Source organism: Cornus florida, unplaced genomic scaffold, assembly GCF_030987335.1.
Source record: "Cornus florida cultivar Cherokee Brave unplaced genomic scaffold, ASM3098733v1 CherokeeBrave_3.0.0_Hap2_Chr06, whole genome shotgun sequence".
Lineage (NCBI taxonomy): Eukaryota > Viridiplantae > Streptophyta > Magnoliopsida > Cornales > Cornaceae > Cornus > Cornus florida.
Window position 1 is genome coordinate 93,059,592 of NW_026775576.1, and position 20,736 is coordinate 93,080,327.

At 36.4% G+C, this 20,736-nt stretch overlaps 1 protein-coding gene across 1 annotated transcript; it reads right to left on the reverse strand.

The window, feature by feature from the left end:
* Positions 1 to 896: 896 nt before the first annotated feature.
* Positions 897 to 4,732, reverse strand: LOC132314606 (early nodulin-like protein 15). The gene is made up of 2 exons (XM_059813446.1): positions 4,597 to 4,732; positions 897 to 1,450 (listed from the first exon to the last, which is right to left on the reverse strand). Exons 1-2 carry the CDS (start codon positions 4,730 to 4,732, stop codon positions 897 to 899), a joined length of 690 nt encoding a protein of 229 aa, XP_059669429.1.
* Between the last annotated feature and the right edge of the window lie 16,004 nt (positions 4,733 to 20,736).

Genomic DNA, 20,736 nt, shown 5'->3' on the forward strand with positions numbered 1-20,736 from the left:
GCCCTGGATCCCAATCCCCAGTATCAAGTTTCGAATTCTTTCTCACTCATGCCTACTTTGGTAAGGGGTTCTTCATCAATACCTCGATTTCAGATCAGACCCTTAGTACATGGCATTACTTATTAGAACGAGCAAGTAGTTGTCCGACTTTCCAGCCAGATAAAGCCAAGATCAATTTAAAACATTTAAATCAATGATGACCTTTTTGAAATCTGACATACTCACCTACGGCATGTGATAAATTCTCCCAATCTGACATACTCACCAACGAAAATAAATGATGAATTACTAGTGCAATTGACGGTGCCGGTGAAACAACTATTGGTGCTGCAGCAGGTAGGGATGGCAATTTGACCTGCCCCCACAGTTACCCGTCCCACCCCGCACCGTTTTTGGTGGTTTTGGGGGACCGTTTTGTTTATTTGGGCGGAGATGGTTTGACGTAATAAAAACCCGCACGGGTTTAGTGCGGGGCGGGGGGAGGTCGCCCCGCACCGCCCCACCCCGTTTAGATAGGCAAATTACTTAAGTACCCTTATTTCATTAGTATATATATTTCTCACTATATATTAAGTATCCTATATAAGAATAATATTAAAGAAACAAATGAATTTGATTAAAAGGAAATTTGCAATGGCGAAGAATTGAAGATGAGGGGAAAAAAAAAAAAAAAAAAAAAAAAGAACAAATCTATATCAACAATAAATAATTTTTGGTCTTAAACGGGGCGGGACGGGTACCCGCGGGAGTAAAAATGTTAAACGGTTACGAGGATGGGGTGGAAAGTTTCCTCATTTTTGCGGTTTTGGGCGGGGGCGGGGACAAGGGCGGGGTTTTTAAATGGTTGTGGGGGCGAGGGAGGGTACACCCGCCCAAACTCGCCCACGTTGCCATCCCTAGCAGCAAGCGAGGTTGTCAAAGAATACACCGGAGAAGGGGTTATTGGTGTAATAGGCGGTGCCGGTGAGACAACTGAGGTTGGAGACCGAACTGGGCAGTGGGTCGCCGGAAAAGGCGATTTGGGTGTCATAGCTGGAACCGGAGAACTTACCGGAGGCATAGTCACCAAAGATGGTGAGATGGGTGACGTTGCCGGTGGAGTGTGAGAAATTGGAGATGGTGACAGTACGGGTGTTGTGGTTAGGGCCGACGAAGGGGTGGACTTTGTTGGTGATGGTAACGATGCTGGAGTCTGGCCCACTGGCGTCGGAGGTATAGCCACCGGGGGAAACTTGTGATGGTTTCTGACTGCCAAAACAACAACGATGAGCTAATCCCTTTTGGTAATTATCTTTGTTTCCACTGATGAAGAAGAATGGACCCGACCGATCAAACTTGAAGACTGAATCACCATCGTCCATCTTCATGATCGGCTTCTCTGTGTTGCACTTGTCATAATCATCTTTCTTGACAACTAGAACAGAGTCTAATCCATTCTTATACTTAAAAACTACAAATAATCAACTCAAAGAAGGTGGCATACATCTATAATATCATACGCACAGGTGGCATACACATATAATATCATATATATATATATATATATATATATATATATATATCAATCAATTGGTAGGGACAAAGGTATTTTAGGGATTTTACTAAAATTGGTAGATGACGTCATCATTTTCCGTCGTTGACTGCCGTTGACTCTAATAGAAGCGAGGTCCGTATAGGATATTTTTAAAAGTAGGGGAGGTCCATGTAATTTCTGGAATAGGAGGGGTACCACCTGTAATTATGACAAACCATAAGGGAGGTCTGTGTAAATTACGCTTTAATTTACTCCTACAATAAACCAAACCTTCCCCAAATTAATCACAAAAATTCTCCACAAACAAGTTTCAATACTCAACAATCAGGGTGGTTTCAATACTTAATGGGTTTCATTCAAAGGAAGTTCAGTTTAGGCTTAAGCCAGTGTGTGAAATAAGGTGGAAACCCTAGATTGGTTATTCTCTCTAACCCAAATCGTTGCCGCGGTCTGAACTTGGTTGGTATACTTGGACTCGCCATGAAAGCTTATAGTACTTCATAAATGGAACGGAGTGGGTTGGGATGGTGGATGGAGGGGTAGGAGTGGGATAAGGAAATAGAAGAGGAAGTTATATCTCTGTCCACTTTTCCCCCAACTGTAGCTCACCGCAACGACGTGGTCAAGCTCTGATGCGAAGTGACTAGCCAGATCAATTGTGTTGAAGAGGAAGGTTCAGGTTTGCAGAGGCGGAAGGGGCCTTGATCAGGTTTGTGGAGTCGGACAGGCCTGGATCAAGTCTGGGGTGCCGCCGCCACCATTATCGGAAGCTTGCCGCCATAATCACCATTGTTTCGAGCCACCGTCTGTAGCAGAATGTGGTTTGTGAACTGCTCCGGTGAGATACCTTCAAAGTGAGAACCGTTCTGGTGGGACCCAAAAGTTTTGGTTCCACTTTTGGGTCAATTAGGTGAAACGTACTGACACGATTCAACAAACAAGCCGAATGAATCGGTGATGTTGGGTCCGATAAGGGCTTTACGATCGCTGTCGGCAATGGAGGTGTGTTGGGTTTGATTAGGGCTTTGCAATTGGTATCGCATGGTGGTGTTGGCTTTGATTAGGGCTCTGCAATTGATATCGCATGGTGCTGGTGTTGGGTTTCAATTACAATCGGTGATGATGGTGATGAGGATAAATTAGGAATCTGTAAGAGTGCGTATGCGTGTTGGGTTTAATACGCTGATGTGGGGTTTTGATTTGGGGTCAATGGTGGACCGGTGGTGTCTCCTGCTGTGGTGGTGATGGTAAGGGTGTATTGGTGGTTGTGGGATGAGTATGGTGGTGGCGGTGGCTGTCACCGGTTATGGTGATGGTGGCGTAGATGTGGGTGGTGAGATGAGAGCTGAGAGAGGGAGGTATTGCCTAGTAATGCATCAAGGGAAATTATGTCATTTAAATCTTCAGATTTGTTATCAATTAAATGTTAAAGGGTCATTTTGTCTTTTATTAACTTTTTATGGGTTGTTTGGCTGAAATTTTTGATAGAAGGTGTCATTATCTAAAAAAAGACTAACTTGTATCTAAATGTCTTATGATAAATTTTAAAAATGTCACTGTACTTTATCCTAATAATATGGAGGACATCACGATGATGTACGTCCATAGAAGAACTTTTTTATTTTTATATTTTTATAGTTGGATTTGTGTGAATCAGCAGCACAGCTGGGATAGCCATAAATCTCTTTTCAGGGGCATATTCAACCTCGTAACATAATTTTTTACAATGCAAAGAATTAAGGATGGCAATTTGACCTGCCCCCGCGATTACTCGCCCCGTTTTTGGGGGACCGTTTTGTTTATTTGGGCGGGAATGGTTTAATGCAATAAAAACTTGTGCGGGTTTGGTGCGGGGGTGGGGGGAGGTGGCCTCGCACCGCCCCGTTTAGATAAGCAAATTACTTAAGTACTCTTATTTCATTAGTATATATATTTCCCACTATATATTAAGTATCCTATATAACAATATTAAAATAAAAAATAAATTTTATTAAAAGGAAAGTTACAATTGTAAATAATTGAAGATGAAGGAAAAAAGAAGAAGAGCATATCCATTTCAACAATAATTAAATTATAGTCTTAAACGGGGCGGGGTGGGTACCTACAAGGGTAAAAATATTAAAAGGTTTCAGGGATGGGGTGAAAAGTTCCTCCGTTTTTGCAATTTTGGGCGGGGAAGGGTGCGGGGTTTTTTAACTGTTGCGGGGGCGGAGGGAGGGTACACCAGCCCAAACCCGCTCCCGTTGCCATCCTTACAAAGAATCAAGAAACAAAAACTCTATCAAGGAGGACCAAAATTTTGATCGAATGAAACTTAGATTTATTTATTTATTTATTATTATTATTATTTGTTATCTTGTTTTAGCAATTAGGTTCTTATTACTATTATTATTTTCTTAATTTATATATGGAGAGTGCCAAATAGAATTATTTTTAGGATTCCTTTTTTTTTGAAATTTCTTTACTAGTACATATAAATGTACTCCATAGCAAATTTACGCCAACATTAATAATATTTCAGTTTTCCATCCAATTTGTGATTGCCAATTTCTTAATATAATTCTCAACTTAGCTTCTGCTTTTCCTTTAATACTAAAGAATATATTATCCCCTACCAGAGCTTTATATTTACATAACAAACAAATAAAACATATTAGTATAATAATCTACATATGATATACAAAAAATGTATAAAAAAAAGGGGAGAATAATTAGATAAAATTCCTGCATCACATCAACAAAAGGAAAAAAGAAGAATGATACTATTCTCGCAATAATATATATGAAATCAAGAACAAATATATTTACAGAATAATGAGAGGGTGGATACACATACATTTAGAGATTGATATTTTTAGGTTTGACAAAGTAAATGGTAGAGTTGAGACTAATATATATATCTATAAATCTGATTATCTGAAGAACATTTTGTAAGTATTGAAAAAAAAAAAAAAAAAAAACAGTCATTGTAACCAGGGGGAAGATTTATTATATCTATGCTAGGAATTTTGTATAGGTCTAGGGTGGAGGTAATTCGTTTCGACAATCTTCAGCTCTCTCACAGCCTCTGGTGTACGAATTAGCTGGTTGTGGTTGTTTGTTGCGTGAAGAAGGCTGATTACGACTCATTGCACCATAACCAATTTCCGTTGCATCTGTCACATGAGTGAGCAAGAGCAAGCCTATGCCTGTCACCATCACTACGAGGAAGAAAACACCTGTGCCTACTTTGGACATTCTTGTCATTCAAATTATATCTTATGACGATGTTGTTGTTAATTGTTGTGCCTGCAATGCCATATGTGCTCCATTGAATTTATAGAGTTTCTTCCTAAATTAGGGCATGATTTGTGAAGGGACAGTTAAACCATTCATTCCAACACACAAAAAAGAGGTGAGGTTGGAATACCCACGTCATCCCAAACCATTGATTAATTTAGAAAAATAATAGAAATCTCAGGTTTTATTTAGGAGGATTTAGTATTATTATTACTTCAAAAGATACAGACACAAGAACAAAGGAAAACTAGGAAACAGAGCATCCATCAACAAGAAAGGCTCTGGACGCGGGCTTGGAGACGCGCTCTGCTCAGTTCATGAACAATTTTGTTGCATTCATGCACGAGGGATCCATTAGTGAACAGAAAAGCTGGGATCAAGGTCAAGAGAGTGGAGTGTGTCCTCCATAATATAACAGAAATGGCTTCCTCGGATGGAGATAGGGCCATGACTGATTTGCAGTCACCCTCAAAAATTACTGAATAATAACCCCTTTGAAGCAATTGAGAAGACGACTTCACCGACGGTTCAAGCTTCAGCTACTGAGGGGGAGGATGCAAATTGAAAGAAGATTGATGCAATTCAGAGAACCGTACCATCCTTTCTCTCTTAAAGATATTCCACTTCCCGTTACTTCTAATTTCTTAGGTTAGTCACCTGTCCGTTATAGTTGATATTAAAATTAGAATAGAATAAAAAAGTGATTAAAGTTTTTAATCGATTCCAAAACATCCAGAACGTTACACTTTTTCTAGATGATTTAAGCTTTGGTTTATATGTGGGTGCATGGCCCCACTACACACCATATGAACGGAGATCCTATTTAATTATGACAAGAATCCATGTTGACATTATTAATTGGAGTCTACACAGAAAAGTTTGTCTCGTTAGTTTATACAGTATCCTCCATTGGAATGATAAACACCAAATGAAAATAGAGATTATGGCAAGGTCCTGTAGTACTGGTTGGACATTAATAATTGTAGTATAATTACAAAAACACAATAGTTGCTTGTAACATTACTCATGTTTCTAATTGGTCGATCCTGAACAATTGAAGTTGTATCGATTTATAGGATTTTTGTTCAGATTTTGGGTGGAGAAGATGAGGTCAACCTCGACAACGTTCAACATTCTCACAGCCTCTAGTGTAGGAATTTGTTGCTGATTGTGGTTGTTTGTTGCGTGGAGAAGGCTGGTTACGACTCAAGGCACCATAACTAATTTCTGCTGCACCTGTCACTTGACCGAGCAAGAGCGAGCCTAAGCCTGTAACCACCACTATGAGGAAGAAGACAGCTCTAACTTTTGACATGCTTAGTGATTAAAAATTAGAACTGTTGTTGACCGATGTTAAGGTAGCAGTAGGTGTACGGTTTGAATTTATAGGGGAGAGACATGGAAAGCTTTGATTCTATCACATTCTTAAAAAAAGGATTTTGAAATGTGAGGTTGGGAAGTGTTTGACTGATGTCCCAATTATTAAAATAAACATTTTACCAAGGACATAAATTCTTTTTTATCCTATTTTAGCAAGAATCTTTATTGGACTGACTAATGTTACAAAACAAGTATGTAGTTGTGTACTTTCAGAACAACGTGCATTAAAACTTCTTTCCTTGATGCAAACTCAAAAATTGCAGCATAATTCAAGAAAACCAGCAAGGATATATATACAGGAAAGAAGACCATTCTAACCTTGTGATGTTATGCTCACAAAATTATACATATATACGGATGGCAATGAAGCGGTTTTAGACACCTTATCTCAACCCGTCCAAAATTATTTATTGCGGGGGACGGGATTAGATGAGTAATTTTGTAATTGTATTAGGAATTAAATGAATGTAAATAATGAAACAATCAACATTTTTTCTTTTATGTGGATAAGAACAAGATGCAAATTATTAATTGAAACTTAAAAATTAATATTATTGTAGAAACATTATAATAATACATAGAAGTTCCCAAATAAAAATAACACAAAAGGGATATCTAGTGACTGGACTAGACAAACCTAAGTTTGGTAAACATATATCTAATATTTTTTAATATAAAATAAATTATGACAGTGGGGATCCATTTTGACAACCTTCAGCTTTCTCACGGCCTCAAATTTAACGAACAAATTAATTATTCAAGTTTCACAATTTCCACATGAACATTGGTTATGTACAAAAAATATTCTTGTAGTTATATTTACTATTGGGTTTATAAGAACACTGGTAAGGCGTCATCCTTTAATCTGGATTCATACAAGAGATATCATCAAATCTGAGGAATTTTTACCTAAAGAATGTAATAATGAAAGAGGATTTGGTCCACTCTAAAATTTGCGTGAACCAGTTAGGGACACAGCAGAAATTTATTTCAGGGCATACAAAACAACATAAACATTCACTGATTTATTTTTGTTATTGGGTTTACCGGAACACGGACAAGGCCTATTAACATTTTGTTTTATAAGAAAGGAGGAGGAGATGCGAAGAGAAGATAGGAAGGAATGAACAAACTTCTTTTAATAAATAAAAAGAAAAGAGAAAAGAGAGGAAAGATGAAAAGCAAGATTATTATAAAAAAGTTAAATTACATTACTACCTTTCATAATTATTAAATAGGATATCCAAATTAGTAAGTGAGCTACATTTTATTTTCATTCCAATAACTTTATTTATTTATTTTTTAATTAAAAAATATGATTCTCCTTATTAAATAAAGAAGGGAACATCCATGAACCAATTAGAACCATGCATATAATATAATGAAGGCGAGAAGTATAAATACTTATGGATATAATGATAAAAATAAATTAATATTCTCTCTTCATTTCTCACTGAGAGACAAAGTAAATCTTATCTCCTTTTTCTTTCTTCCAAGTTCTATTAAACCAACACAGTATTTCTGGGATATTTCATTCATTCATTTATTTATTTATTTTTTTCAATCTCCTTCCTTTATACCAAATAAAGCATTAATCTGGATTCATACAAGCTATCATCAAATCTGCAGAATTATTTGTGTAAAGAATGTAATAATTAAAGATGATTTGGTTCACTTTAAAATTCAAGTGAACCAGGCAGGGACAAAGCCAAAAATTTATTTCAGGGCACATCGAACATTATAAAAGAAAATTTTCAACTAACATACATGACAAATATATATGAACTTAAATTGCAATTCAAAGAATCAACCCATAAAGACCCGATCAAATTCGATCCGATGATCAATATTCATCAAGTTTGCTTATGATGTTGGTCATGAAGGTGCTTTTATAGTGTTTTTTAGTAAAATGAATATAACCAAAATTGAATTTTTTTGTTAATGGTAGAATCAAATTCAAATTTATCCGATTTTTTAAACCATCTTATTTTAGTAATTAGGCTCTTATTCTAATTTTTTTTTTTTTTTTTCCTTTTATTAACATAATCCATATTGAGAATAATAGTAGGGAAAGAGAAAAGTCTAAAGTCTTAGTTAGTAACAAAATATATGATTGCATGTGGATTGATTAAGGTTAATCCAAGTTGTAATGGATGGAAGATAAGCGGTAGTCTTGATTTCAAGATTTCGGTAGATAGGCCCCAAATGGTTGAATGAGCAGTGGTCTCATGCCATGGATAGCTAGTCAGTGTTCCAAATAGTGAACAAGCGGTAGACTTGTGCCATTTGGAGTTAGAGGCCTCTAGTGTGGATTTGTGTAGTGAGATTGATTGGTTGGAAAAGTGCTATTGATTGCATTGTTAGTTTTGTGGTAGACTAGTGCGCGTGAATGTGGTTAAGTTGATATTTATATGTTGTTACTAATGTCATGTATTATTGATTCCGTTATTTCCCTCGTAATAACATGATCCTTTTACCTTGCTCTCCCTCTTTTATATTTGTTTATTCACGGGACTTTAAGAGCCATGCCTTAGGCATACTCTATTGAGCGGTGGTATTTACCCCTTTACCTTAAACATTTTCAGGTCTTGAAGTGACGCAGAGGATGATACGCTTTCACCTGTTTAGACATAATTAGGAGATCGTGTTTTGTTGTCTCATATATTTAAGTTCAATGTAAATGAATTTGCATCGATGTATTAATGATGTAATTGATCAACAATGACGTTTGGATGCTATATTATCTATGTATATGAATATTTTGGGACATGTTTGGCTTGGTCTAAATGACCAATTTATGATTTAGAGGAGAAGAAAATAAAAAGGGGTCATTACGGTATTTTCTAGGTTTAGTCCGATCAATCGGATTTCAATCTGATTGATTGGATTTTCTGATACTTAAAATATTTTGAAAGCCCTCCAGAATCTGCTCTTGGTCCGATCGATTGGATTTTCCCACACTTAGAAAATTTTTAGGTTGTCAAAAATCACTTGGATTGGCCAGACTTCAAACAATCATAAATTGGTCACTTCTAACCCAAATCAAGCCATTCATGAGTCTAGATTGATGCATTTTGAGCCACCTTTCCATTGGAATCAATCTCATTTTATAATTTTAACTTAAAATGACTATTTTACCCCTTATGAGCCTAGGGTTCCGGCATGAACCCGAAGTTGGATTTACCATTCTTTAATGATCCAATGTGGTTATAAATGACTAGTATGACTTCATTATGACTCCTAACTCTTAGTAAGGTGTATAGTGATCATTTTGCCTTTAGTTGATCTCATGTTCGGGTGAGGACTTGGATAGCGATTCGGACCCCCGAGTTCGGGTCGTTACTTGTATTACATAGCAAATCCACAATTTAGCTTCTACTTTGTCAACAATATACAAAAATTCACCCATAAGAGTTTTATATTTACATAGCATACAAATAAAACATTTTAGCATCATCTACCTAGATATAAAATAAGATACAAAAATTTATAAAACTTGAAAAAAATAGATAAAATTACTACATCAAACAAACAAATGAAAAATATATAAATTTAATGCTCTGACACCTCTTTAGGTTTACCTTTATTTCTCACAGATTAGACTAGTAGGAAAAAAAGCCTAAACTGCCCCTCAGGTTTGATTAACTTTGACGTAACACCCCCTTTGATTAATTTACAGTTAAAAAATTCAAAAGTTAACTAATTAAAAAAATATAATGTCAAAACTACCATTGATCAGTGAATATGAGATGTATGAGGCCATAAATGAGTTTGACACCAACTAAGCCATAGATAATGTGGAGCTTGATTTTTTTGGTTTCATTTCCCATTGAGTTGGATGCCAAATATAGCATGTGGTCTAATGGCCTTGTGGCTCTGGTTTTTCGCCCCTTTTCTCCTGGGATCAGATAGAGCATTCTCAATTCATTATACAGCATTTTTTGATGTTTGGTAAGACCTATCTACTTGACCAGCAAGATGCACAATTGGACCAAGCCTACGCACTAACAGGTGCCAAAACAAGATCGAAAAAGCAATCCATTTTCGAAGCTTTTATGAAAGAAAAGGAGAGCTGCAAAACCAATCTATCATCTTTGAGTTTGATCTTGGCTTTCATAATCCATCGCGAGATGCATACGCAATTCGTGAATCGCAATTCGTTCTCAATATACCTGTCCTTCCTTTCAATAAACGGCCGTTTCTTTTCATTTATTCATGGATTCAAGGTAGTTACGGAATGGCTCACGTCAAAGCGCTAGCGGAAGGTTTTTTTTGCACACCCCTAGTATATTTTCTTCCCTTCCATCTAAACAAATAAAGAAAGGGAAACATACTATTCCTAGGATATCTCATCCATATCTTATTCTCTCCCTCCTATCCAATATTCTTCCTTGCTTCCAAATCAAATATTAATTTGGATTCATACCAGCTATCATCAAATTTGAGGAATTATTGTGTAAAGAATATAATAATTAAAGAGGATAGTTCTCTTTAAAATTTGTGTGAATTAGATCAAGGCATATTGAACATTATTAAATATCCATTTTTCAACTAACATTGAGAAATATCTTCTTCTTCTTATTATTATTTAACATAGTCCACATTGAGAAAGAGTTAGTAAAACCAAAGTTAGTGACTAAAATTAATAAAGAAAAATATGATAACATATGGATTGACTAAGGTTATGGTCTTAAATAAAGCGGAATGAACTAAGTAATTGGGAAAACACTTGGTTGTTGTCATATTCTTTGTTTGTTCTTAATTTGGGAGAATGCCAAATAAGGTTGTTTTTATAATTTCTTTTGTTTTTAAAATTTTGAACTTGTACATATAAATGTATTGGATAGCATATTTACACAGATATATATATATATATATATATATATATATATATATATATATATTTTCAACTTGTACATGATTGCTAATTTCTTAACACAATTCTCAATTTAGCTTTTACTTTGTCAATAACAGTGATAAACAATTCACCCACAAGAGTTTTATATTTTTATAACAAATAAATAAAACATACTTGCAAAATGTATAAAAAAAAGGAGAAGAATCAAGGGACCAATGTGGCTCTTAATATATATACATTTTTGAAATTTTAATCTATGAATTAAAAAAAAAATTATAAAATGCCATCCTTAAATTTTTTCATACATATATATATATATACACACACACACACACACTTTAGTGAATGTAATTTTTTTAAATTGTACAAAATGTCCCTATAAAATTCTCTAACTGTTTTTTCTTCCTTTCTTTTTTACTTTTTTCAGGCTTTTCATCCTTTAAAAAAATTGAATTCATTTTCTTCAATCAAACTCTAATTTTCTTCTTCTTTCTTTTCCATTTTTTTTTTTAAATTTTTTTTTATTTTCTTCCTTTGTTTCTTCTTTTATTTTTTTTTCTCTTCTTAATTTTTTTATTCCTGCACTCACATTTGATGTATCTGCAATAACCATTTCTTGTTATTTTTCTTTTTCTTTTGTTCTTTAAGTTCCACTGCACTTTTACAAACTTGATGTTCATATTTTATAAATTTGAACTTCTTTACTATATATATTTTAAAATAATGACATAGTATTTTTATCTCAAAATTCATTTTTGGCCAGTTATTTTGCTGCACTGTTAATTAGTTTGAAGAAAAAAAATGATCATATTCGTTGTGCTTCTGAAATTATTTCCTAGCTCCATCCCTGCTATATATATATATATGAAAGTAATACAAGAACAAAGGCAAAAATATAATTGCACTAACAAATTAAGGTGCATATATATTTTATTGAATGAGAGGGTGGGTTACAGACGTACACACACTCACATAGAGACTGTTCGTTGAAACAGGGAAAGATCTATAGCCAGCTAGGATTTTAGTTGAGGATTGAGTGGAGATCCATCTCGACACCGTTCAATTTTCTCACAGCCTCTTTCGTACTTTTTTGGTGGGGGAGACGGAGGTGGTGTACATCTAGTCACTTTGGTGCATGGCCATTGCTTGTTCTTCCCGATGGCACCATAACTGATTACTCTTGCATCAATGGCATGACTCTGCAAGAGAAAGCCTAAGACTGTCACAAGCGCTATGAGGAAGAAAACAGCTCTGGCTTTGTACATGTTTGTTGTTATTTTATGTGTTCATGCAATGCTGCATATGTGCACGTTTGAATTTATAGGGAGAGCGGGACACACCACATATGTGTCATGTACGTGTGAAATACGGCAAAATGGAAAGCTTTAATTGATTTTAAAATTAACGCGAGGCTGTAAAATCCACCTTATCCCAAACTATTTATTAGTTACTCGTAATGTGACAATTATTAACATCCTTTTATGAGGAGAAAGAAATAATTTTTATGTAATTTAGATAAGAGTCCTCGTTGAACATTATTAATAAATAAATTATTAAATAATTCTGAATTATATCATATATGTTACGGCATTGTCCAATATATATAATCAAAATTAATATTTCATTTTTTTTTTTTTTTTTGTAATATATGAGATCCACTTTTCTTAAACATGCAATCAAAATTAAAATGAATCATTAAGTGGTAACTGTGTTACTAATTCATGACTTATTTAATAATTTCTCTAATTAATGTAATAATCATTAAGATAAAAGATATTATATTTCCATCCAAATCCAATTATGACTTGTCCTTGTTGGCAGTATTAATTTTATTTTTTTGTGCATGCAATGCAAATGTATGCACATTTGAATTTATTGGGGGTGCGGGACACACCACATATGTGCCGTGTGTGAAATACCTTCTTCCCTTTCTACGCACAAATGGGAAGCTTTAATTCATTTTACACCCTATCACAAACTATTGATTAGTTACTGGTAATGTGACAATTATTATCGTCATTTTAGTAGGAGAGAGAATCAATTTTTATGCAATTTAGACTAAAGTCATCGTTGGACATTATTTGATAAAGAAATTATTAAATAATTCTAGATTAGATCATTTATGTTACTCGTGATTCAATATAACAAAAAATTTCTTTGTAATATATATATATGAGATTCACTTTTCTTAAACATGCAATCAAAATTAAAATGAATCACTAAGTGTTAACTGTGTTACTAATTGAGGACTTATTTAATAATTTCTCTAATTAATGTAATAATCATTAAGACAAACAACCCTGGACTGATAAAAGAGATTATATTCCCATCCAAATCCAATTATGACAGTCCTTGTTGGCATTATTAATTAGACTCCTACAAAATTTTTGGGCTTCTTTAGGAATCCAACCTTTTATATATGGTAATGGGATTTAGTACATATTTTGGGAATATTACATGAACCTCCTATTAAGTTTGGACAAATTACACACGGATAGAGTGTTAGTTTTTATTATTTTGACATTATCTAAAAGTGTGAAATGTCTCTATTACCTTTTTTTCATCTTGTAAACACTATATTACACCGAAGGAGTTAGAGAGATTTTCCTTTTTCTGCTTAGGCAGCCTGAGGCAGACTTTCTCCTTAATAATAAGAGTGAGTAAACTTCCCAAAAATTACCCCTTAATGATGAGATGATAAAGGCATTTCTCACTAACTAAATTACTTAAATGTCTTTTATAATGTGAAGTTGTAAAGTCCACCTTATCCCAAACTATTTATTAGTTAATCCTAATGTGACAATCATTAACATCATTTTAGGAGGAGAGAGAATCAATTTTTATGTAATTTAGACAAGAGTCCTTGTTTGAAATTATTAATAAATAAATTATTAAATAATTCTAGATCAGATTATATATGTTATGGTGTTTTCGAATATATATAATGAAAATTAATATTTCAGATTTTTTTTGTAATTTATGAGATCCACTTTTCTTAAACATGCAGTCAAAATTAAAATGAATCACTAAGTGTTAACCGTCGACTGAAGAAAGAGATTATATTTCCATCCAAATCCAATTATAACAAGAGTCATTGTTGGCATTATTAATAATAATTAGACTTGCACAAAATTATTGGGCTTCTTTAGGAATCCAACCTTTTATATATGGTAATGGGATTTAGTACTTATTTTGGGTAAATTACACAGGCCTCCTATGAGGTTTGGATAAATTACATACGGATAGAGTGTTTAGTTTTTATTACTTTGACATTATCTAAGAGTGTGAAATGTCTTTTATACACTTACCTAATTTAATAATAATCTAATATAAAAAATTCATCAAACCAAAAGACTCTATTACCTTTTTTCCTATCTTGTAAACACTATATTACCACACCTATTTTTTTTCTTTCTTTTTTTTTGAAAAAAAATAACTAATCCAACCATAAAAAGACATCTAATCAAATGTCATTAACAAAAAAGAAAATATTTTTGTAAAATTTAATAATATAAATTGGTATGAAAATTGATACTTTGAATTTTAATGGTATTTCTTGATATTTTTTTCAAATTTCATTTTAAAATGTAAGGTTATTGAAGTCTTTAACGCATGAAAATGACAACTTAGTCATTCTTTTAATTTTCATTATCGGTATGGTGGTGTCGTTGAGTACGCACATCAAATCTTAGGGAAGTCAAAGTAATAAAGGTTAAACGTTCTACCTGTATTTAATTTCATGGCATTTTTGTCAATTTCATATTAAAATTAATACTTTTCTCATAATGTGACAATTATTAACATCATTTTAGGAGGAGAAAGAATCTATTAAAGAATCTATTTTTATGTAATTTAGACAAGAGTCATTGTTGGACATTATTAATAAAGAAATTATTAGATAATTCTGGATCAGATCAGCTTCAACTTGTGGTCAAATTATGACAAGAGTTCTTATACGGATCAGATTAGATATGTGTAATAACGGATTTGATCGGATTGAATCCGCGAATTGGTTTTATCTAAATTATTCATTATTATTTTTATAATTAATATTATGGACAAATTGCACCGACACTCCTAAGGTTTGGGTCAATGTTACTTAGTGGATGCCAATGCACTTGTTTACATTGACACCCCCTGATTCATTATCCCACGCTGGGTTGCATCCTTGCAAGACTTGCAACAAGTATGTCTATCTTTGATTTCTTAAAGTTATCCCCCAGTTGTGAAGATTATATAAATTCACTCCAATTTTGCTTTCAGGTCATTCAATTCTGACCAAGCACTACAATCACACACAGAGCCTAAGCACAGCGCTCCGAAGTAACTGGTTTTAAAGAAAATTCTACCAAGTCTTGCATGAGTTTTGGCTACCTTATTTGGTACGGATTGAAAGGAAGCTAGCTATTTGTTAGGTTTTATTTTATTCTCTCGTTTTTAGTGTACTAATAACTTGTTCCCAATTACATGGGCAAAGGTTGGTGAATGGTTTTGGTATTATATATCTGATGTTTTCCGTGCTCTGATGCCTTTGGTTTGGTATGGTATGGATGGTCAGTAACGAACATACACATTAAAAAAAATTATGGAGCAAATTATCTGTCAGATATATATATATATAGATATATCTATCTCTGTGTGTTTTTTTGTTTTTGTGTGTTATATATATCTCGGATACCTAAGGCAGTGTAGCCTAGTCAGTGTTGTTAAGGTGTGTCTAAGCGTCGCCCCAATGCTCTGGCTGATGGAAGTGCAACACTTACTCTTGTTGTGTGTTGAGTGGTACCTTGACCATCTTTGCGCCTTTAATATGAAATATGAATATGCTTTAATAATAATTTAATTTTTCAATTGTGCTGCTTATTTAATACGAGTAGTAATTTATTTTTCAATTGTGTGCCTTTCAAGCCTTTCCTTGTGCCTACGTTCCAAGGGACCTCTAGCGCATTAGTGTGCCTTGGGTAGGGATGGCAATTTAACCCGCCTCATCCCGCCCCATATTTCCCGGCTTTGGGTGACAGTTTTACTTATTTGGGTGGGGATGGATTGATGTAATAAAAACCCGCGCGTGTTTAGTGCGAGGACGGGGGGAGGTCGCCCCGCCCCGCCCCGCCCCATTTAGATAGCAAATTACTTAAATACTCTTATTTCATTAATATATATATATATATATATATATATATATATATATATATATATATATATATCCCACTATATATTAAGTACCCTATATAACAATATTAAAGTAACAAATGAATTTCATTAAAATGAAAGTTACAATGGTGAAGAATTGAAGATGAGGAGGAAAAAAAAAAAAAAAAAAAAATGAGCAAATCTATTTCAAGAATAAATAAATTGTGGTCTTAAACGGGACGGGGCGAGTACCCGCGGGAGTAAAAATGTTAAATGGTCACGGGAATGGGATGGAAAGTTCCTCCGTTTTTGCGATTTTGGGTGGAGACGGCCGACGGGAAGGAGGTTTTAAAAAGGTTGCGGAGGCGGGGGAGAGTACACCCGCCCAAACCCGCCCCCGTCACCATCCCTAGTCTTGGGTCTTTTGATAACACCAAGCCCCAAGGTAGAAGGTACAAGGGTCGAGTTTGGGTTCTTCTACCCTAAACCCTAAAAGTTACGAATGGATAGGTGTGTTTTTTTGCCTATGTATGTTGGATGAATCAGTTAGATTGCAATAAAAGTTGCCTGTTGGTTTCAATGGCATGTTGAAACTTTGAATTTTCATGGCTCATTTATATGATGTAATTGATGACTAGCAAATTGTTTCTTAATATGTTTTTTGTTTTTGTTTTATAAATTGCTGTATTGAATTGATCCAGTATCTATATTTACATTACATCTTGTTAAAATTGTGTGAGATAATAATTCTGATTATTAAATAAATGGATGTCTACCCCTTCCCTATTTAATATCATCTTGTTACATAGGATTATATAGATCGAAAGGGACTGTTATACATAAGTTCTGACGATTTTAGCATGGATGGAAATAAAATCAAGCCTAAATGGTGGTTGTGGAGGGAAAAAAAACTCCCTCCAATAAGAAGCGTACACGTCATCACTACACATATCTACATTCCAAGGACATATAAGGCCCGTCATGCTCAAGCCCAAATTGAGTGTATTTTTAGCCCAAGACCATTGTTATTTGTCTTCCAACCTCCATCAAGGCAGAATCAAGAGGTCATCAGCCCAACTTGTTAATAATTAACATCCGGTCCGTTACTCAAGCCCAGCCGGATCAAAGTATGTTCGACCCAGTTATCCAAGAATGCACAAGTCCTACCAGTTGAAGGATTTACCGTAAAAGGAAAATTCTGAGATAGGAAGTTCTGTACAAGGCAAGTTCTATGTATAGAAAATTAGACAATGGAAAGAACTCTATTAGTAAAGAATGTTTATATAGAAAGAATTGGAGGACAAGCAACGCGAGTCCTACCATAATTTTACAATCTTTTGTATATAAATAGGGGTTTAAACCTCCAATCAAGCAATTCTACACTTCGACATATATTGTTCTTATTTATTTTTACTATTGATTGAGTGAGTTGTTTTATTTTTCTTAATCATTATTGGTTGAGCGAAATTCTGCACCTACACTTTGGCGCCGTCTGTGGGAATCGTATAAAAATATACTCCCACTTGTTCTTCAAATCAAATCCTTAGTCGTATCTGGAATGTCAAACGGAGAGTCAGCAATGAATCAACAGATAGAATTGATGCAAAAGATGCGAGAGGAGTTCTTGCACCAATTTGAGACACTCCGGCAAGCAAACGATACGAGTGTCGCCCAAATAGCTGCGCTTCAGCAGCAAACTCATACGCTGCACACGGCAATGGCCAGGCTAACACCACAACCACCACCAGGGGATGCTGCAGCACCACCCCCCACCCAGAATTTACCTCCAGTTCAAGAGCCTCCGGCCAATGGGACACCACCCAACGGGGCTCGACCTAATGAGGTTCAGCAACAGCAAGGGACAAGGTCCGAGGCGGTTGCTTCGGATAATCTCCCGCGTCGCACACAGGACGAACAAGCCGAGTCTAGCCATAGGCTTACGGTATGGTCCAATGGCGTTCCAGATGGCGCACGCGTACAAGATGCCTTCGACGAAAAGAAGCTATTAAGAGTTCAGACACCAGCCGAGATGGCTAGAGAGCACAAGAACTCCTTGGTCAAGACCCCCTTTACTGGCGATGTGTACTTTGTAGAGAGACCAAGGAAGTTCATTATGCCATCCTTCACCCAGTTCGATGGGGCAGGAGACCCCTCTCGGCATCTCGATCATTATGCGCAAAAGATGGCACTGGACGATCATAACGATCCGTGGATGTGTAAGGTTTTTCCTACCAGTTTAACCGGAGCAGCGTTAAAATGGTTCAGGAATAGGCCACACAAGTCTATCCCTGATTATGAGACCTTGTGCACTATGTTCTTAGCCCAGTATTGCGGAAATAAGAAGCAAAAGAAAAGTATCGCCAGCCTTTTCACCATAAGGCAAAGGAAGGGAGAAACTCTGCAAGATTTCTTATCCAGGTTTAACATGGAAGCCTCGGAGATAGCAGATTGCCACCCTGCCACGGCAATCGAAACATTTAAGTTGGTAATGATCCAGGGAACCAAGTTTCACACATCCTTGATCAAATATTCCCCCCCGGATATGCAGACTTTGAATGCTAGGGCACAAATCTACATTCGATTGGAGGAAAACGTAGCCCACCGTGCACAGCACGCTACCCTTGTCACAGTGGAAAACAAGTCTCGAGAGAAAGCTGCAAGCACAAGGATGCAGAAGGTTCCTCATGCCGCCACACAAGTCACCCAAGCGCCTGAGAAAAGGCAAAGGACAGAGGACAGGCTTACCCCTCTCCGTACTACCTTAGCGCGCCTATTCCAAGAGAATAAAACGAGGTTCGCAACTCCTCAGCCCATGAAACAACCCTTGAAGCAGAGGGACAAAAGCGAACATTGTGCCTACCATAGAGACTATGGGCATACCACCAATGACTGCAGGTCCCTTCAGCGACAGGTAAAAAGCATGATAGCGAGAGGAGAGTTGGTGGAGTATCTCGCCACGAAAGAGTACGTAAAACCTCAACGGGTAGAGGGCGGTCAGGTAAAGGGTATCCATGCCATACACGGAAGGTCAGAGGATGATGAAGAGTCTGAAGAGTTGTACAGATCCAGGCTGAGAGAAGCTCATAAGTTACGAAGATTGTCTTCGGTAAACACGGTTGCACCAGGCAGCCTCAACATTGGATTCGGTAACAATGATCTGTCTAGAGTCCAGCGCCCGCATGAGGACCCCTTGGTCATTAGCCTCCTAGTAGCGAATTATATGATCAGGAGGGTGCTGATAGATCCGGGAAGTAACGCCAACATCATTACAAAAGCAGCTTTCGATCAGCTGGGGGTTTCACCATCGTCCATCAGGCCAACTTCCAGCCCCCTAATGAGGTTTGATGGTACTAAGGTGAATCCGCTTGGGGTGATCGATCTATCCGTTACTGTAGCAAAGAGGACTCTGAAGGAGAACTTTGTCGTGATGGAGATTCATCTATCTTATAACCTCATTATGGGGAGAGGTTGGATCCATCGTATGAACGGAGTCCCCTCTACCCTTCATCAAGTAATGAGGTGTTTACCCCCAGATGGCAGGGAGGTCATCGACCTCTGGGGAGACCAGGTTGCTGCAAAAGAATGTTACATGCTAACGCTATATGAAGCAAAGAAGGCGTCGAAATCACCTCAGTCAGAGGCGAATCCCAAAGACGCAATCAAATAGCAGTACAGTATCCTATGCCCAAGTATCTCAAGGCAGTGGAAGAAGCCGAGGCTGAAGCACCTACCGAGGAGTCCCTTGAAGCTATAGAGGTAGTCCTCGGAGACCCTCAGAAGGTCACCTACATTGGCTCATCTTGCATAGCCGAAGAGAAGGAAGCATTGATCAGGGTCATTCGGTGCAATTCGGATGTCTTTGCCTGGGATCACTCGGACATGGTGGGGATCGATCCTACGGTCTCATGCCATAGTTTGAGGGTTAACCCAGAATTCAGGCCAGTCAAGCAGAGGCACTGATGGTTCGCACCTGAACGGAATCGCATAATAGCCGAGGAAGTAAATAAACTATTACAAGCAGGATTCATTCGAGAGGTGCAATACCCACAATGGCTCTCAAATGTAGTAGTCGTTCAAAAGAAGAATGGGAAATGGAGGGTATGCGTAGATTATACCAACCTTAACAAAGCTTGCCCAAAAGATAGTTTCCCTCTGCCCAAGATTGATCAAATGGTGGATGCTACGACAGGTCATGAGAGGCTCACATTCCTCGATGCATACTCCGGCTATAATCAGATTCCTATGAATCCTGAAGATGAGGAGAAAACCGCTTTCATCACAGAGACGGGCACTTACTGCTACAGAGTGATGCCCTTCGGTCTAAAGAATGCCGGAGCCACCTACCAGCGACTTGTCAATAAAATTTTCAATAATCTACTGGGGAATACAGTTGAAGCCTATATCGATGACATGGTGGTCAAAAGTATATGGAAAGAGGATTACCCGAAGCACCTCCAGGAGGTCTTTGATACTCTCAAGAGGTACAATATGAAGCTGAACCCCACCAAGTGCTCCTTCGCCGTCTCTTCAGGACAGTTCCTCGGGCACATTG